The sequence below is a fragment of the Periplaneta americana genome, chromosome 10 (assembly GCF_040183065.1).
Source record: "Periplaneta americana isolate PAMFEO1 chromosome 10, P.americana_PAMFEO1_priV1, whole genome shotgun sequence".
NCBI lineage: Eukaryota > Metazoa > Arthropoda > Insecta > Blattodea > Blattidae > Periplaneta > Periplaneta americana.
This window is the reverse complement of record NC_091126.1, coordinates 44,681,490-44,696,664: the sequence shown is the minus strand read 5'-3', so window position 1 is coordinate 44,696,664 and position 15,175 is coordinate 44,681,490. Positions and strand designations below refer to the sequence as shown.

At 35.7% G+C, this 15,175-nt stretch overlaps 1 protein-coding gene across 1 annotated transcript in view; it reads left to right on the top strand.

The window, feature by feature from the left end:
- Positions 1-637: 637 nt before the first annotated feature.
- Positions 638-15,175, top strand: part of LOC138707623 (man(5)GlcNAc(2)-PP-dolichol translocation protein RFT1-like) — a 76,029-nt gene continuing 61,491 nt past the window's right edge. Inside the window, exons 1-2 of the mRNA XM_069837287.1 lie at positions 638-953; positions 12,022-12,224. Of these exons, the coding sequence (XP_069693388.1) occupies positions 894-953; positions 12,022-12,224 (263 nt within the window). The 5' untranslated portion in view covers positions 638-893. The remainder of the gene's footprint in view (positions 954-12,021; positions 12,225-15,175) is intronic.

Sequence of the window (15,175 nt, the reverse complement as noted above, 5' to 3'; positions counted from 1 at the left end):
TTTTATACAGTATTTTAACGCTGGAGTTTTAAATATGCATATAATTGAAGAAATCTTTAGGAGAAAAATTCGGCGTAGCGCATTGGTTAGAGCGCTTGGTACGTAGAACCAAGGGTTCGATCCCCGGCGCCGGAGCGAATTTTTCTCCTAAAATATTAAGTGTCAAAATTACAGATAAATTCTGTAGGACAAATTAATATATATGTATAATACAATACTACCATGTTGGTTATGATTATGACCTTATGACGTTTCTTGGTTTTTAGAGAATCTGAATAACTACAAGCTCGGAGAGATTTTAGTATGTTGTCACTGCAATTTACAGCACTAGTCACATTTCCTTTATTCAGAGAAATTATTAAAACTTTATTAACAAACCGCGTCCTTTTCATAAGCACGTTCTATTATTAGTAGCCCAGATCATATACTATGATCTAAATCCTATGATGTTTTGCTTTAACTTGCTAGCCGCTTGGGCGCTACTCGGCTGTCGAATGTTGGCAAGAAATGTCTTGGATTTGTCTATGGTGATAATACATGGAGCAACTGTTCTTCCCTCTAGCGGTTGTAACGAGAACATACCTTTTCTACCGTGGAGGCTCCGGTGGTTCATTTCATTTTATGTTGCCATTTCATAACATGGGAATGGCCAATCATATGTGGTGAGGGAAAGGGATGTAGTAATGTTATTGACGTGGCACCGAATTGAATCTCATCTCACTTTCTTACGAAAATGCTCAGAAATGTTTTGTCGGATTTGTACGAACTGTGTTGGCAATTTAAGGGCCTAGAGAACGCACAGTAAAACGTAAATAAAAACACGGAAATGATAGTTTAACTTTAACCCGTGGACTAAGGTGATTTCTTCAAAAGTAACATCACGCAAATTAGTAATGGCAAGAAATTATCTAAAAAGCAGTCTCCAGAATGCCTCCTTCAGCATCATATTTCAGGTAAGTTGTAATTTGTTCTGTTCTTACATTTACGATATTCCCATGACTGGTGGCGAGATTGACACTCCACCGTTCTCGCAATTGAACTTGCCTAGTGTGCGATTTGTGATTTTACCAGGGGCGATGACTACAGAGTTCATCATAATTAAAAATATGACGCCGCTCCTGAAAACTGACTTAAAGGTACAAAGAAACTTACATGAACCTAAAATATTATTAATTTATTAAATTATGGATAATTATGTAGATAGGAACGATCAAGCGGCAGAAGTATGTGACAAGGTTAGTGGGTTGGTTGAGGGAATATAGCCTACTAACCTTGTCACATACCTTGCTTCATGTCACTTAACTGTCTTAAAGTTACTTATATATCCTCTCAACTAATCCACTAACCTTGTCACATACTTCGACCGCTTGGCCGTTCTTATCCACATAATTACCGAAATATGATTTCTTAAAATAAACTATTACCGTGTCGGTATTTTCTTTGTTAATTAGTAAAAATAATATTCTTTATTCCTGGAAGCTCTGATATCAACCTTATGTAAAACATGAGCGTTACATAAATTAACAGAAGAGATGAGATGAATGATGTACTGACTGGGTTGGTGGCTTTCCTGTTGGTTTATCGAGGGCGCTATGACGTTTCGATTTGATCCATGTTGAACTTCGGTGTAGCTCGGTGGTTAGAGCGTTTGGTACGTAGAACTAAGGACCCGGGTTCGATCACAGGCGCCGGAGCGGATTTTTCTACTCTAATAACAATAAATACCATAACAGATAAATTCTGTAGGACCAAAAATTAATCTTTACCTAGATTCTTCTGCCAATTTTGAAAACGCGAAAGAGGAACACAGTTTCCTCATCATAATATCACTCTTATTTATTTGTAGTTAATTGTTGTGAGATCTCTCAAAGCTTTCTATATTTGAAGACTCACTTATTTGCTCTCTTGTAGCGCAACTACTAGTGGATTTCTCACTGTGGGAGTTGATTCTAAGATTTTTAGAACAATTTCCCCAAATATTTACCTGAGTTTTGCTGATATTGCATATGCTCAGCAAGTCACCATTCATGCTTTGTTCTTTAGATGTGATGTTCGCAATAAAAGGATCCGAACATGTATGGACACACTTCACGTATCACAGTTATGAATTCCCTTCTCTGCAGTCTGAAATCCGTTCCTCCTTAGAGCTGTGAAGGATTCGCAGGGCTGCAGGACAGTTTAATTTTCAACACCACAAAGCTTCTGATTGGCTGACTAATAATTCATTTTTGTAGTTACTATACGAAAACTATGTTTTCAAGATTCATTTCGAAGATTCTTATCTAACAATAAAATTATTAAGTAAATATTTATATGTAAAATTAATTATTCATTGGGAGGGAAATAATTATCTCTGGGAGGGATGTGTAACTTATATCCAGAAGCTGGGATGGTCTGAGCCAGTGGGGGGATGCCCCTTATCTCACCCCCCTACAAATTGCATACTGAACTTAACCCTGATGACTTGCGATGTTTTCCTCATTTCATAGACGAAATGGTAATTCTGGACGAACACTTCACGATTTTCGAACCTTTTTTTTTTCCCTCCACAAACGACGATTTTATGCTCGATTTTTTAAAGGTAATACAAAACAATTTCGGAAACACATAATTTCCACTGTAACCTAACGTAACCTATCACAACCTAAACTAACCTAACCTCAACTAATCCTAACTAACCTAAGGAAAACTAACCTTACCTAAACTACTCCAATCGCCACCAAACAGTGAACATCGCCTACCAACAAACATTACATTACACTACCGTCCAAAACTACGCAAAACTTTAAAAATCTAAAACATGTAAAACTATAGTCCTTCCGCAACAATCTACGCATTTAAGTGATGAGATTTTAATATAGAATAATTATACATACTCAGAACTTCTAAAATCCATGGAGAGGTTTTCCTCCAGAATTTATGACGAAACAGTTAAATTTGACTAGAATTATGAAGTTAGAGCTGTTTTATTATAAGGACATTGTCCCACTGTAAATGAAATATAGCCTGTAGGCAGATTATTATATATTATATTTCTTCTCTTACCATTCAGTAGGACTAGTGAAATTTGTTATTAAACATTGCTTACCAAAACATGAATATTTAATTTCAAAGACATGTTGGTCCGTTAAGAACAATATCAATTAATAGAAGAATTTAATTCATTCAATACTTAACAGTGAGAAATACATTAAAATTTATTAATTGATGAACTATGTTATACCAAAAAGTAACATTACATATATTTAACGACAAACGTTTTTGCCAATTATATTGGCATCTTCAGGTCGAATAAAACATGTTAACAAAATGAACTCTTGGTCTTAACTAGTTAAAACAATGTTAAAAGTAGAATATAAATTAAAACAGTTAATAAAATTGAGTGATGCAGCCACCAGGTTGTGTGTAGAAAATGATGTATAGTAGAAAACATGTATGACGAGGGGGACGGCAAGACCTCTTCTAGTATTGCGGTAACAGTTTCGGAATCAGATTAAAGATGCGACAAATAGGGCGGTCGTGTTGCCGCATAATGGTGGCAGGATAAAGCTCTGTAATTAGCAAAGGATGGTATGAACAAAATTGTTTGAAAAAATATTATTTAAGATCATATAGAACGTTACTTACAAGAAGTTGAAAGAGTTGACTGGAGTTCATGAGAGCGGTGGCACGACTGACCTTTACATTAAGAAGTAGCTTACAAAGAAAACTGCATACCCCACAAGACTAGTAGATGATCGGATGTTACTTCTGTATTATCTTAAACAGCGGGTTATTTGAATTTGGATATTGTTCATTAAGCAGGTGGCTATTGTTACTATTAGAGTGAGTGATAATGTATAATTCTTCAGCAGCATTCATGTAATTGTGATTATTGATCATTTTTAGAACCTGCAAAGCATCTTCTATGCCCATGTAGTCGTGATTTTGGTTGATGAGATGTGCGGCGAATTTTGATTTATTCCTATTGAATTTAAAGTCCGAAATGTGTCCTCTGTAGCGAGTGCGAAAGTTCCTTTTAGTTTGGCCTATGTATTTGCTGGGCAATTTTTACATTGCAATAAGTAGATCCCACTAATTATTGGCAAATTTGTTGTGATTTTGTAGGTTGTTGGGGATAATATTATTCAATTTGTTATTGGTACAGAAGGACACGTTAATCTTCTCCTTTTTAAAACAATTTTGTTCATACCATCCTTTGCTAATTACAGGGCTTTATCCTGTCACCGTTACTCAGCAACACGACCGCCCTATTTGTAGCATCTTTAATCTAATTCCGAAACTGTTACCACAATACTAGAAGAGGTCTTGCCGTCCCCCTCGTCATACATGTTTTCTACTATACATCATTTTCTACACACAACCTGGTGGCTGCATCACTCAATTTTATTACTTACTTACTTACAAATGGCTTTTAAGGAACCCGAAGGTTCATTGCCGCCCTTACATAAGCCCTGTGGGTGGATGTCGTTATTGAGTTCCCACGTTGGACGCCATTTGAGGGTGAGTGGTTATTGGGACCACACGTTGGGCGCCATTTGAGGGTGGGTGCGTCTCGATGTTGCGTGAGATTCACTCAGGGTAGCCGAGGTACGGTTGTGGTGTAGGTTGATGTCGGGAATAATCCCAAGCCGTCTACTTATATAAAAGGCAGTGTAAATTCCAAAACTATAAGTTTATTGTCGTATTCACTTGGTAAACCCTAGAGTATGTATTTCCGGCTGACTTATAATTCAATCGTTGGTCGCAATTCTGTATCGACTCAGTTGCAGCTCTGAATAAGCTCTATCCGATACTATAAATTCAATACTCTGTCCCGTACACTACGATCGAAGCTCCTAAACGTTGGCGAGTAGTATCGCCGATGACAAAGTTCAATCTATCGAGTCTTCGCCTGAAGAAAGACTATTAAGTTGGGCCGCCGACACGATGAGATGTTGTGATTGTGTCGACACGAAGCGAAATAGTAGTCCTGTCGACACCAAACGAAGTAGTTATTGTGCCCTGTATGTAGGGCTGCCGACACGATGTGAAGTTGTTTTTATGATCTCCGCTCCGAAGCGGAATAGTAGTCATTATCTCCGCTCCCCGTCACCCTTATTTATAAAAACCTATCCTACGCTAAAACTAACTATCCTATTGGCTAACAACTACGTCACTTACTGGCCTAAAATCTATTCCCTATTGGTCCAAAGTGACCTCATAAGCTGGACCAAGATCTCTTCTTATTGGGCGCGAAATATGTCATCTCTAAATTTTGACTTTGGATTTCCCATAACCTCAAATTAGTTTGTATATCTCACAAGAATACCCGTTCTTTGGAAAACCCAAGCTTGGCAGTATCTTTCCCACGGGTCCAGTCCGACTTCGGCTTTTATGCTTCATCGAGTCTATACGAAACCCCGCTCAAGGTGGCCCTAAATCTGTCCGATGCTGACAAGTGAAGAAAAGATGCGAAACATTTGTGTGGGAAGCTAATTCTAACGAAGTCGCCGGAACATCCCCGCGAATACATGTAATAGAAATATGGAGATATCACTTCGCTAATAAATCGGTCTCTCCCTCTCCTAATTACTGCTTCAGCCCGCCATCGGTGCCTCTGTGCAAGATTAATCCAGTCTCTATCATCATATCCCACCTCCCTAAAATCCATTTTAATATTATCCTCCCATCTACGTCTCGGCCTCCCCAAAGGTCTTTTTCCCTCCGGTCTCCCAACTAACACTCTATATGCATTTCTGGATTCGCCCATACGTGCTACATGTCCTGCCCATCTCAAACGTCTCTCAATTTTATTAACTGTTTTAATTTATATTCTACTTTTAACATTATTTTAACTAGTTAAGATCAAGTTTTCAATTTGTTAACATGTTTTATTCGACCTGAAGATGCCAATATAATTGGCGAAAACGTTTGTCGTTAAATATATGTAATGTTACTTTTTTAGTATAACATAAATTTTAATGTATTTCTCACTGTTAAGTATTGACTGAATTAAATTCCTCTATTAATTGATGAATATTTAAGTCGTATATTCTAATCTTTCATATCTTGAGCTTTATTAAATGCTTAACTTAACCTCTTTCATGAAAGAATACTTTTTTAGAATTCTAATTTCATTGCCAGGTAGTCACTTTTTAATGTAGGACTTCAGGAATTCCAAGAACACCTGAACAGCATCACCGAATATCCAGTTTACATAAGAGGTGGAAAAAGATAGTTGTCTCCCCTTCTTGGACATTCTCATCTCCAGGAAGTTGAATGGCACATGGCAACACAGCATACATAGGAAACCGACCCACACAGGCCTATACCTGAATAGATGCAGTCACCATCACCTGGCAGAGAAACAAATGGTCCTGTCGAATTTTCTACACAGGGTGAGGGGGATTTCAGACCAAGAAAGTCTCCCTTCAGAGATTCAACACGTACGCAAGACATTCCAGTAGCACAACTTCGGCAACAGAGAAGTAAGTTTGGCTCTCATAACAAACCACCTGCTGAGGAAAAAGAGGAGAAGAAGAGTACGGCATATGTCCCATTTTATAGCCCCACTTCAGGCAAGATTGGCAGGCTACGAAGAAAACAAGGGATTAAGATGATCCATAAGCCACCCACAAAGATCCAGAACTTACTGAGACCAGTTAAGGATAACCTTGTTCTCAGAATACCTGGTGTCTATAAAATGCCTTGAGAGCGTGAAAAAATGCTACATTGGCCAGACAGGACGCACCGTTATGGAATACTGCAAGAAAATCAACGCAGCATATGAGTACATTACCCCATTAAGTCGGCAGTAATGCAACATAGCCTGGAAATAGGCCACAAAACAGATTTCAATGCCACCACCATCAAGATGGTGTTCAAATCAAGCATTACCATCATACAGTGTAATTATTTATAACAATTATTGCACTATTTCTCATGTTGTTCTTTGCAGAAAGCCTTCCAGCAAATGGTACAGTATGTTGTAGTCATTCTTTTCTTCTTTAATGGGCAAATGTAGCACATTTTTTCTTGTTTGTAAAAAAAAGGGTCAGTAACTTCTTCTTGGTGATTTTCGGTCCCCAATACACATTTGACCGTTGAATAAAGTTCAGTAAAATTGTTAGAATGCTTAGTCTTTACTTCATCCATGACGCAATTAGTTCTTCACTTAGTATCTTAATACAATATAGTTTTTCCTTCGAAAGTGTAGTTTTTTGTTCATGATAGGTATTATATACATGAACCACCTATGAATTGACGCAAGCAATATTGAGCATTCCACGCAACATATAATGGGATACGGAATGGTGGAACACCACCCTGCATGAACCATTCTGTTCTTTCGCCTAGCAGATCCAATTCTGGCATAATCTTATGTCACACCTGTGCAGAATGGTTCGACAACTGCCTCGACCAGTGGATAGGTCTCAAACTCCTCAGAGAGTAGGCTTCCAGGTTGCCTGACGTAGATCCACGTGACTTTACTTTCTGGGTTAAGGAAAAGTGAAGTGAAGATTTGTGACCTGCACCATCTACGAATGCAGATGGAAGACAAGTGCCGTGAAATCACCTTTGACATCCTACACCACATTGTAGAATTGTCAAAAAAAAAAAAAGTGGCTGCACTCATGAACAGCGAATATTTTCTAAGTCCACTTCGGGTCACAGCGATGTTACACGATGCATGTGCTTGTAGAAGCAGTTCCAGAACAATGAAAGCATTCCATATCTGCGCTTCGTAGACCAGCGGTAGAGTGCTTGCTTAATGATTCGAAAGTTGTGGGTTCGGGCCTTCTTCAAGATTTCATTTTATTTTTTAATCATTCTTTAGCGATATAAATAATATTCAAATTATCATTTATATTCTGTTATCGTTCTTTATCGATATCAAGTTATTTATATTTTGTTATCGTTCTTTAGAGATATAAATAAAATTCAAGTCATCATTTGTATTCTGTTATCGTTCTTTAACGATATGAATAATATTCACATTTTTTTATATTCTGTTATTGTTCTTTAGCGATACAAATAATATTCAAGTTATCACTTATATTCTGTTTTCCTTCATTAGTATTATAAATGATATTCAAGTCATTTATATTGTTATTGTTCTTTCGCGATATAAATAATCTGTATTTTATGTAAGTAATTATTATAATACGAATAACCATTTTTCTTTGTAAAGTAGGTTATTTTATTTAGATAATTAAATATGTATTATATAATATCTTATATTAATTAAACAAACTGATATTTATCATTTATATTCTGTTATCGTTCTTTAGTGATACTGTATAAATAATATTCAAGTTATTTATATTTTAATCGTTCTTTAGCGACATAAATAATATTCAAGATAATTAAGTATGTATTATATACTATCTTATATTAATTAAACAAAGCGATATTTATCATTTATATTCTGTTGTTCTTTAGTGATACTGTATAAATAATATTAAGTTATTTATATTTTAATCGTTCTTCAGCGACATAAATAATATTCAAGATATAATTTATATTCAGTTATCGTTCTTTAACGATATAAATGACATAAATTTAATGTTAGGTTTGGAACAATACAGTTGCATGATACTGGTGTTAGTTTTTCTTTTTATATTATTACATTATACTATCTTGAACCGCCATAAAATGAAAAGGAGTGATGAGGAATTGAACCTGAGACATTGACATCTAAATTCAGACATTCTTCCGCTGAGCTACGAGGGAAAAAGTGTGGAAACATTTTCGGAAAAATTGGCCCAATCACACTCCAAGATTTTCTGATCTCTAGAAGCTAGTCCAGGATGCGGGGGGCAAAGGCTAATTGGGATTTCCCGGTCTCTGATCGGGTCAGAACTAATATTTAACCCTTGCGGTGAATTTCGGTGAAGTCCGAAGGACCCAATTAGTCAAATCCACTCTCCTCATCTCCATGCTTGGGCCCCCTGGAATCTAATAAGATGCGAAAGAGATAGTGGTGTGCGGAAAGCAACGGGAAGTTACCGCATTTCTCCTTCCCAAGAAAAACTGCAAACATGAACAAAGGAAACTTTTAATAGAAGAAGAAGGATCTTCTGCAGACCTCTGGAAAAAGAACTAAGGAAGAGACTAGTGAAATGCATTGTGTGGAGTGTGGCATTGTATGGGGAAGGAACATGGACATTACGACGAAATGAAGAGAAAAGAATTGAAGCATTTGAAATGTGGATGTGGAGAAGAACGGAGCGTGTGAAGTGGACAGACAGAATAAGAAATAAAGTTGTGTTGGAAAAAGTGGGTGAAGAAAGAATGAAGCTGAAACTGATTAGAAAGAGAAAAAGAAATTGGTTGGGTCTCTGGTTGAAAAGAATAATAGACGACATTAGGATATGTGGATCATATGCGGAGACTAAGAGGAAGGCAGAAAATAGGAAAGATTGGAGAATGCTGGGTTTGCAATGAAAGACCTGCCCATGGACAGAACACTTATGTATGTATGTTCAGAATGCCTGGAATGTCGTATCTAAGAACAGTCACTATTTGCAAAGACTAATCGATTCCATGCTCACTTGACTGCAAGATGTGGTCGAGATAAGTGGAAGATAGACTAAATATTGAATTGTGGCTTTTTTTTTTTTTTGAACGCTTAATTGTTTGAATATTCTAAGGCAGACGCCAATAAATTTGCTTTGTTTATGCCACGAAAGATATTTTTATGGAGAATAAAATATTTTTTCTTTCCATTTGCAGCTACAATGTCATAATGATAAAGTCATGGCATACTATATCAATGAACCTCATGTTAATTACTAAAATAATCGTAAAAGAGAAAGGAGGAATTATGTATATTTTGTCTCTCTCTCTTAAAAACAAAACAAAAAAGAACATAAAAAGCACGAGATTGTATTCGAATGCAGGACCTCACGAATAAGAGGCCGGAACGCTACCATTACGCTATTGAGTAACACACAGAATACTTCAATTATAACTGTAGATATCAGGCAACGTGGTCCAACAACGTGTAACATCGCCTGTCTCCGAATTGTAGCAAAGATACTCGAAGGGAACTTTGTCTCAAGAGAGCGGCCACTTTTTCTTTTGACAACTGTACATAACATGAAGTTCCTCTTCCAGACATGTTACAAATCGGAGGGGGCCATATTGAATGTATTTTATATTTTAGCCTATGATGCCGGAATTGTTGGACATTGTATACTATGAAAATTTCAAAATTGTATAAAAATTATATTTTGACAACAATTTTAGAAGGAAAGTAAGATATTATGTAATGCCAGTTACTTGTGTAAGATGAAAATCATTTGCCTTACACTCATTAAAAGCTACACATTCACAAACACTTGTAAAAATTGCGACATTGGAAGTAAAGTTTCTGGTTTGTTGATTTGCTGACAGAGCTGTATGTAGTGTGAAACTCTAGCACAACCATCATCATCATCATCATCATCATCATCATCATCATCAAGAATTGGAAAGGTACTGAACAGATGGTACTGTTGACTGACATTTTATCCTTCCCCCTTACTTACTTACTGGCTTTTAAGAAACCCGGAGGTTCATTGCCACCCTCACATAAGCCCGTCATTGGTCACTATCTTGAGCAAGATCAATCCAGTCTCTATCGTCATATCCCACCTCCCTCCGATTCATTTTAATATTATCTTCCCATCTAAGTCTCGGCCTCCCCAAAGGTCTTTTTCCCTCCAGCCTCCAAACTAACACTCTATATGCATTTCTCGATTTGCCCATACATGCTACATGCCCTGCCCATCTCAAACGTCTGGATTTAATGTTCATAATTAAGTCAGGTGAAGAACACAATGCGTGCAGTTCTGTGTTGTGTAACTTTCTCCATTCTCCTGTAACTTCATCCCTCTTAGCCCCAAATATTTTCCTAAGCACCTATAAAACTTACAAATGCTTGTGTTCTAGAGTTAATAAAAATAAACCAAATCTAAATGTTTACTTTAATAAAGATTTTTACAATTGTATATGTTTATTAAAACAATGATTCACATTGAAGCTACTTATGCTAAGGTGGCTACAGAGTATATTATTTCACATCCGTCAACCATATCACGAAATATCAAGGATAGTGGAAACAAAATTTGTGCTGAAAAAAAAATAAAAGAATCAATGGAAAAATCGCCATTTGGCTTTAAAATTAATCATTTTTGTTCAATCTCCACTAAAATTCCCTTCTTCATTTCTTTACTGTATTTACTTTTGTCATGTGACATTACGTATACAACGGTATTACGAAATATTACTACTGTTCCATTCAATTAGAGGATAAAGGCCAACATCTGATAGCTTGTATACCTATTAGGTTCACTAATCAGGTGACAGGGTCTCAGGCAGTTTAACATTGCTGTAGTGCAAGCTGTAAATGCATCGATTGAAGACAGTTTGCAACTTAAGATAATGCCAGAAATGACCAAGACAGACTGGTCGACTGTGATGCTTCAGCTGGGTGTTTGCTTTCATGTGGAGTCAGTATATGCTCAGCCAGCCTGCAGCATATAGTGACCAACTGCATGTAATATCATGACCCTCAGTCGGTTGTTTTTATTGGAAAGGAGACCTCTACTGTGTATAATAGAGAGGGAGTGAAATGATATAGGAAATTTGGAATATTTTGAGATAACCTTCCTCAACATTATTTATATCCACATAGATTTGACTGGACTTGAATACATTTCCGTCGTGAAAAGTAGACATTAGTTGGCTAACAAGATGCCAAAATACTTATTTGTATTAAAATTAAATGTTAAAAATGACACATTTTTAATAGAATCTCCATATTTCAGTATCATGGTGAATGTAGGAGCACATCAAATTTGTACGAACTTCATGTTATTTCCTTTGAATTTGTTCAATTTTCTGTTTAGGTGTCACTGAATTCTTGATAGTCAAATTATCCTGGGTTTCTTTCCATTCACTACTTAATTCAATAGTAAGGAGAGTGAACATGCCGAAATAGATTAATACAGTGTTTTTTGTACTATGTTCATAATGTATTTTCTTTTTCCTTAGATTGTTTTTCGGTTTGTGACATTTGGACTGAATGCCTTTGTACTCCGATATGTCAGTCAGTCAGTAGTGGGTGTTATGAATGTTCGTCTTCTCCTTCTGGAATCAACAATACTGTTTCTGAGCCGTGAAGCATTCAGACGTGCTTGTCTTAGCAAGACAACAGATCACAACTGGGCTCAAGTCATCAATTTATTGTGGCTAACGTAAGTTAAGCTCCATGAGTGTTTAGAGTGTCAAAAAGAACAATAGGCCTATATATGTGTATATATATATATATATGGATAGTTGCTAGTTCCTATCCAGATTGGTCTCAGGTAATAATGTTCCATCAGCTTAATGACTGTAGTGCAGAGTACGTGTCCCAAGAAAGCTAAGAGGTAAGGGGTGCAATGAAACTGTTCTGCATAGGGAAGCATGCATGGACTTGTCTGTATGCCTGTGTATGACTGTGTGCTGCCCAACAAAAGATTTTGTTAAGTAGAGGTTGGAGTGGGACCAGTCTGCATAGAAACTTTCTGTATATCTTGAAAGAATATGGTTTTGAATTTTACTTTGTTCTGGTTTATCACAGATGTAAAATGCTTCACAGAACATCTTTCTTCTACATTTTTACTCTATTGTTAAGTGAGTTTCAATTTCAAATGGGCTTTCTTTGTTTTTTCCACACACGCTTTTCTTGTACTTACAGAGAGATTTTGAACTTAAATCTGAATTGGAGGAATTTAGCCTATATCATGGCATGTGTTTCTCTCCAAAACGTTCTGAATACAGTAAAATCTCTCATTACCGGCAACCAAATAACCGACAATACCAAAACAACAGCACTTTTGGCTGGGCCAAAAATTTTTTGAATCTGCCACATTGCCACAATATGGGCTGTCAGTTTTGCCACATTAGGAAGTTTGCACGAATGTTCATTTTCAGTGCATATTAAAACTTAAAATTAGTGTATTATTTTTGTTGTGTTTTAATAAAGAAAATCCACACAGTTTATTTAGTTATGTTCGGACCTTCAGTGTTCTACATTAGAAAGATCGCACGAACTTTAATTTTCAATCAATATTCGAACTTGGAATTAGTGTAATATTTGTTTTGTTTGATGTGTTTTAATAAGGAAAATCCACACAATTTTTTGTGTTTATTCAGTTATGAGCAAGTGATAGAGAAATAAACTTCACATGGCATGCATTTTCAACATTTGGCACCATGACATACGAACTTTTTTTTTGTATAGCCTGTACCGTTGTTTATTCAATTATGCGGCAAAATCTCGTATTCGGAACTAGCCTGGTCCCTTTGATGCTGGATAAGAGAGATTCTACTGTACTTTAATTTTAAGAAAGTCTGTTCTTATAGATATTATGAGCAGGGTTGGCAAAAAACCAAGTTAAAAAAAAGCAAGGATGCTGTTTTTTTTTTTTTTGTTTAAATAATTTCTGTTTTCAAAATTAACCACAAACAATGAACAGTGACGCAGCATTTGCTTTGCAACATAACACTGACTTCTTTATATCAGTAACGGTGATAAACTGATGTAGAAAGGAAGAGAAAAAACTAAACTTCGTAATTTGTATGATATTAACTTTCTTGTTTTAATATCATACAAATTCCAAAGTGATACAGTGTTAAAAGTTGTGTAATCAAGATGTATAGACTTCGTAGGCTACATTTTTTTTTTCTTAACAGGTGACAGATAACGTATTTATATAACCCCCTACTCATGCACTATTGTTGCTTTTCCTCTTCCACGAATAAACTGGCAACATTTAGTTAAACATCAAAATCATCCAAATTTGCCTACTAATTGAACACACTAAAGAGGAAAACCAACTTTGAGGCGTTTTCTTAATCATATTCATATTCATTTATTGCATCCAACTGACCACATACATGGTATGGGACATGTCAAAAGTAACACATAATTACTAAGCTACAACATAATAAAAATACAACATAGTACATTAACTAAAATACAACTTACAAAATTTCAACATTAATTATAAATAATTTCAATATTAACAAATAGCAATCACAAGAACAGATATAACACTTTACAAGACAAATCACAATTCATTTAGCTGTCTGAAGTCAGTTTCGACCAACGTGTCCTTCATGAGAAGAATCCATCTCTTCTCGAAGTCAGGATCTGGAAAAGAGAAAGTAAAATTTTTGAAGTAAGGCATTCTTTTTCTATTCAGTTATGACGAATTTTCAATAAATTCGTTCATACTGTAAAAGCAGTTTTTGATTAACATTTTTTAAAGAGCTTTCTTAAATTTTTGATGTGCAGATATTTCTTTAAGATAATTTGGTAGGCCATTATACATAAGAAGACCACCATGAATGAAACTGTTTTTACTTAGAGTTGTGTTGAAACTTTCAATAAAAATATTATCTTTAATATTATCTTTATTTCTTGTATTGTTCTGATGTTTATCTGAATTTGTAGGAAAGCTATACAAATTATATTTGATAACATTTAAGGTTTCATAAATATAAATACAGGGTAATGGCAAGATATGTAATTTTTTTTAAGAATGGCCTGCAGCTGGTTTTTTGAGATACTTGAACTATAGCTCTAATAGCTCTCTTTTCTAGTTTAAATATTTGGATTGCATTAGGTGAATTACCCCAAAAGGTTATAGGTCTACCATATGTTATGATAGAGTGAAAGTATGCAAAGTACAATGTGCGAGCAGATTCAATAGATGATGCTCTTATTAGTAATCACAAGGCAAAGGAAATTTTACTTAATTTTTTCCCTAGTTCCTGAAGGTGTACAGACCATTTTAAATGTTCATCTAGCCATATACCAAGAAATTTTGTATTGTTAGAACATTGAATTGTTTTATTTTGATACTCTATGACCAGCCACTCAGAATTATTGTTTTGTGAATGATGAAAAGAAATGGCTATGGTTTTCAACTTATTGATTACCAGTCTGTTTCTCTCAAACCATTCCACTAATTGATTTATTGTCATTTCTATAAGAAAATGCATGGTATTGATATCTTTCCTGACAAAATGATACTGGTATCATCTGCAAAGAAAGTTGGTTCTCCATGACTGATGTATGACTCTAAATCGTTTATAATAGAATTGGTCCAAGAATTGAGCCCTGTGGAACACCATACCCTATACGTTTTTTCTCTGA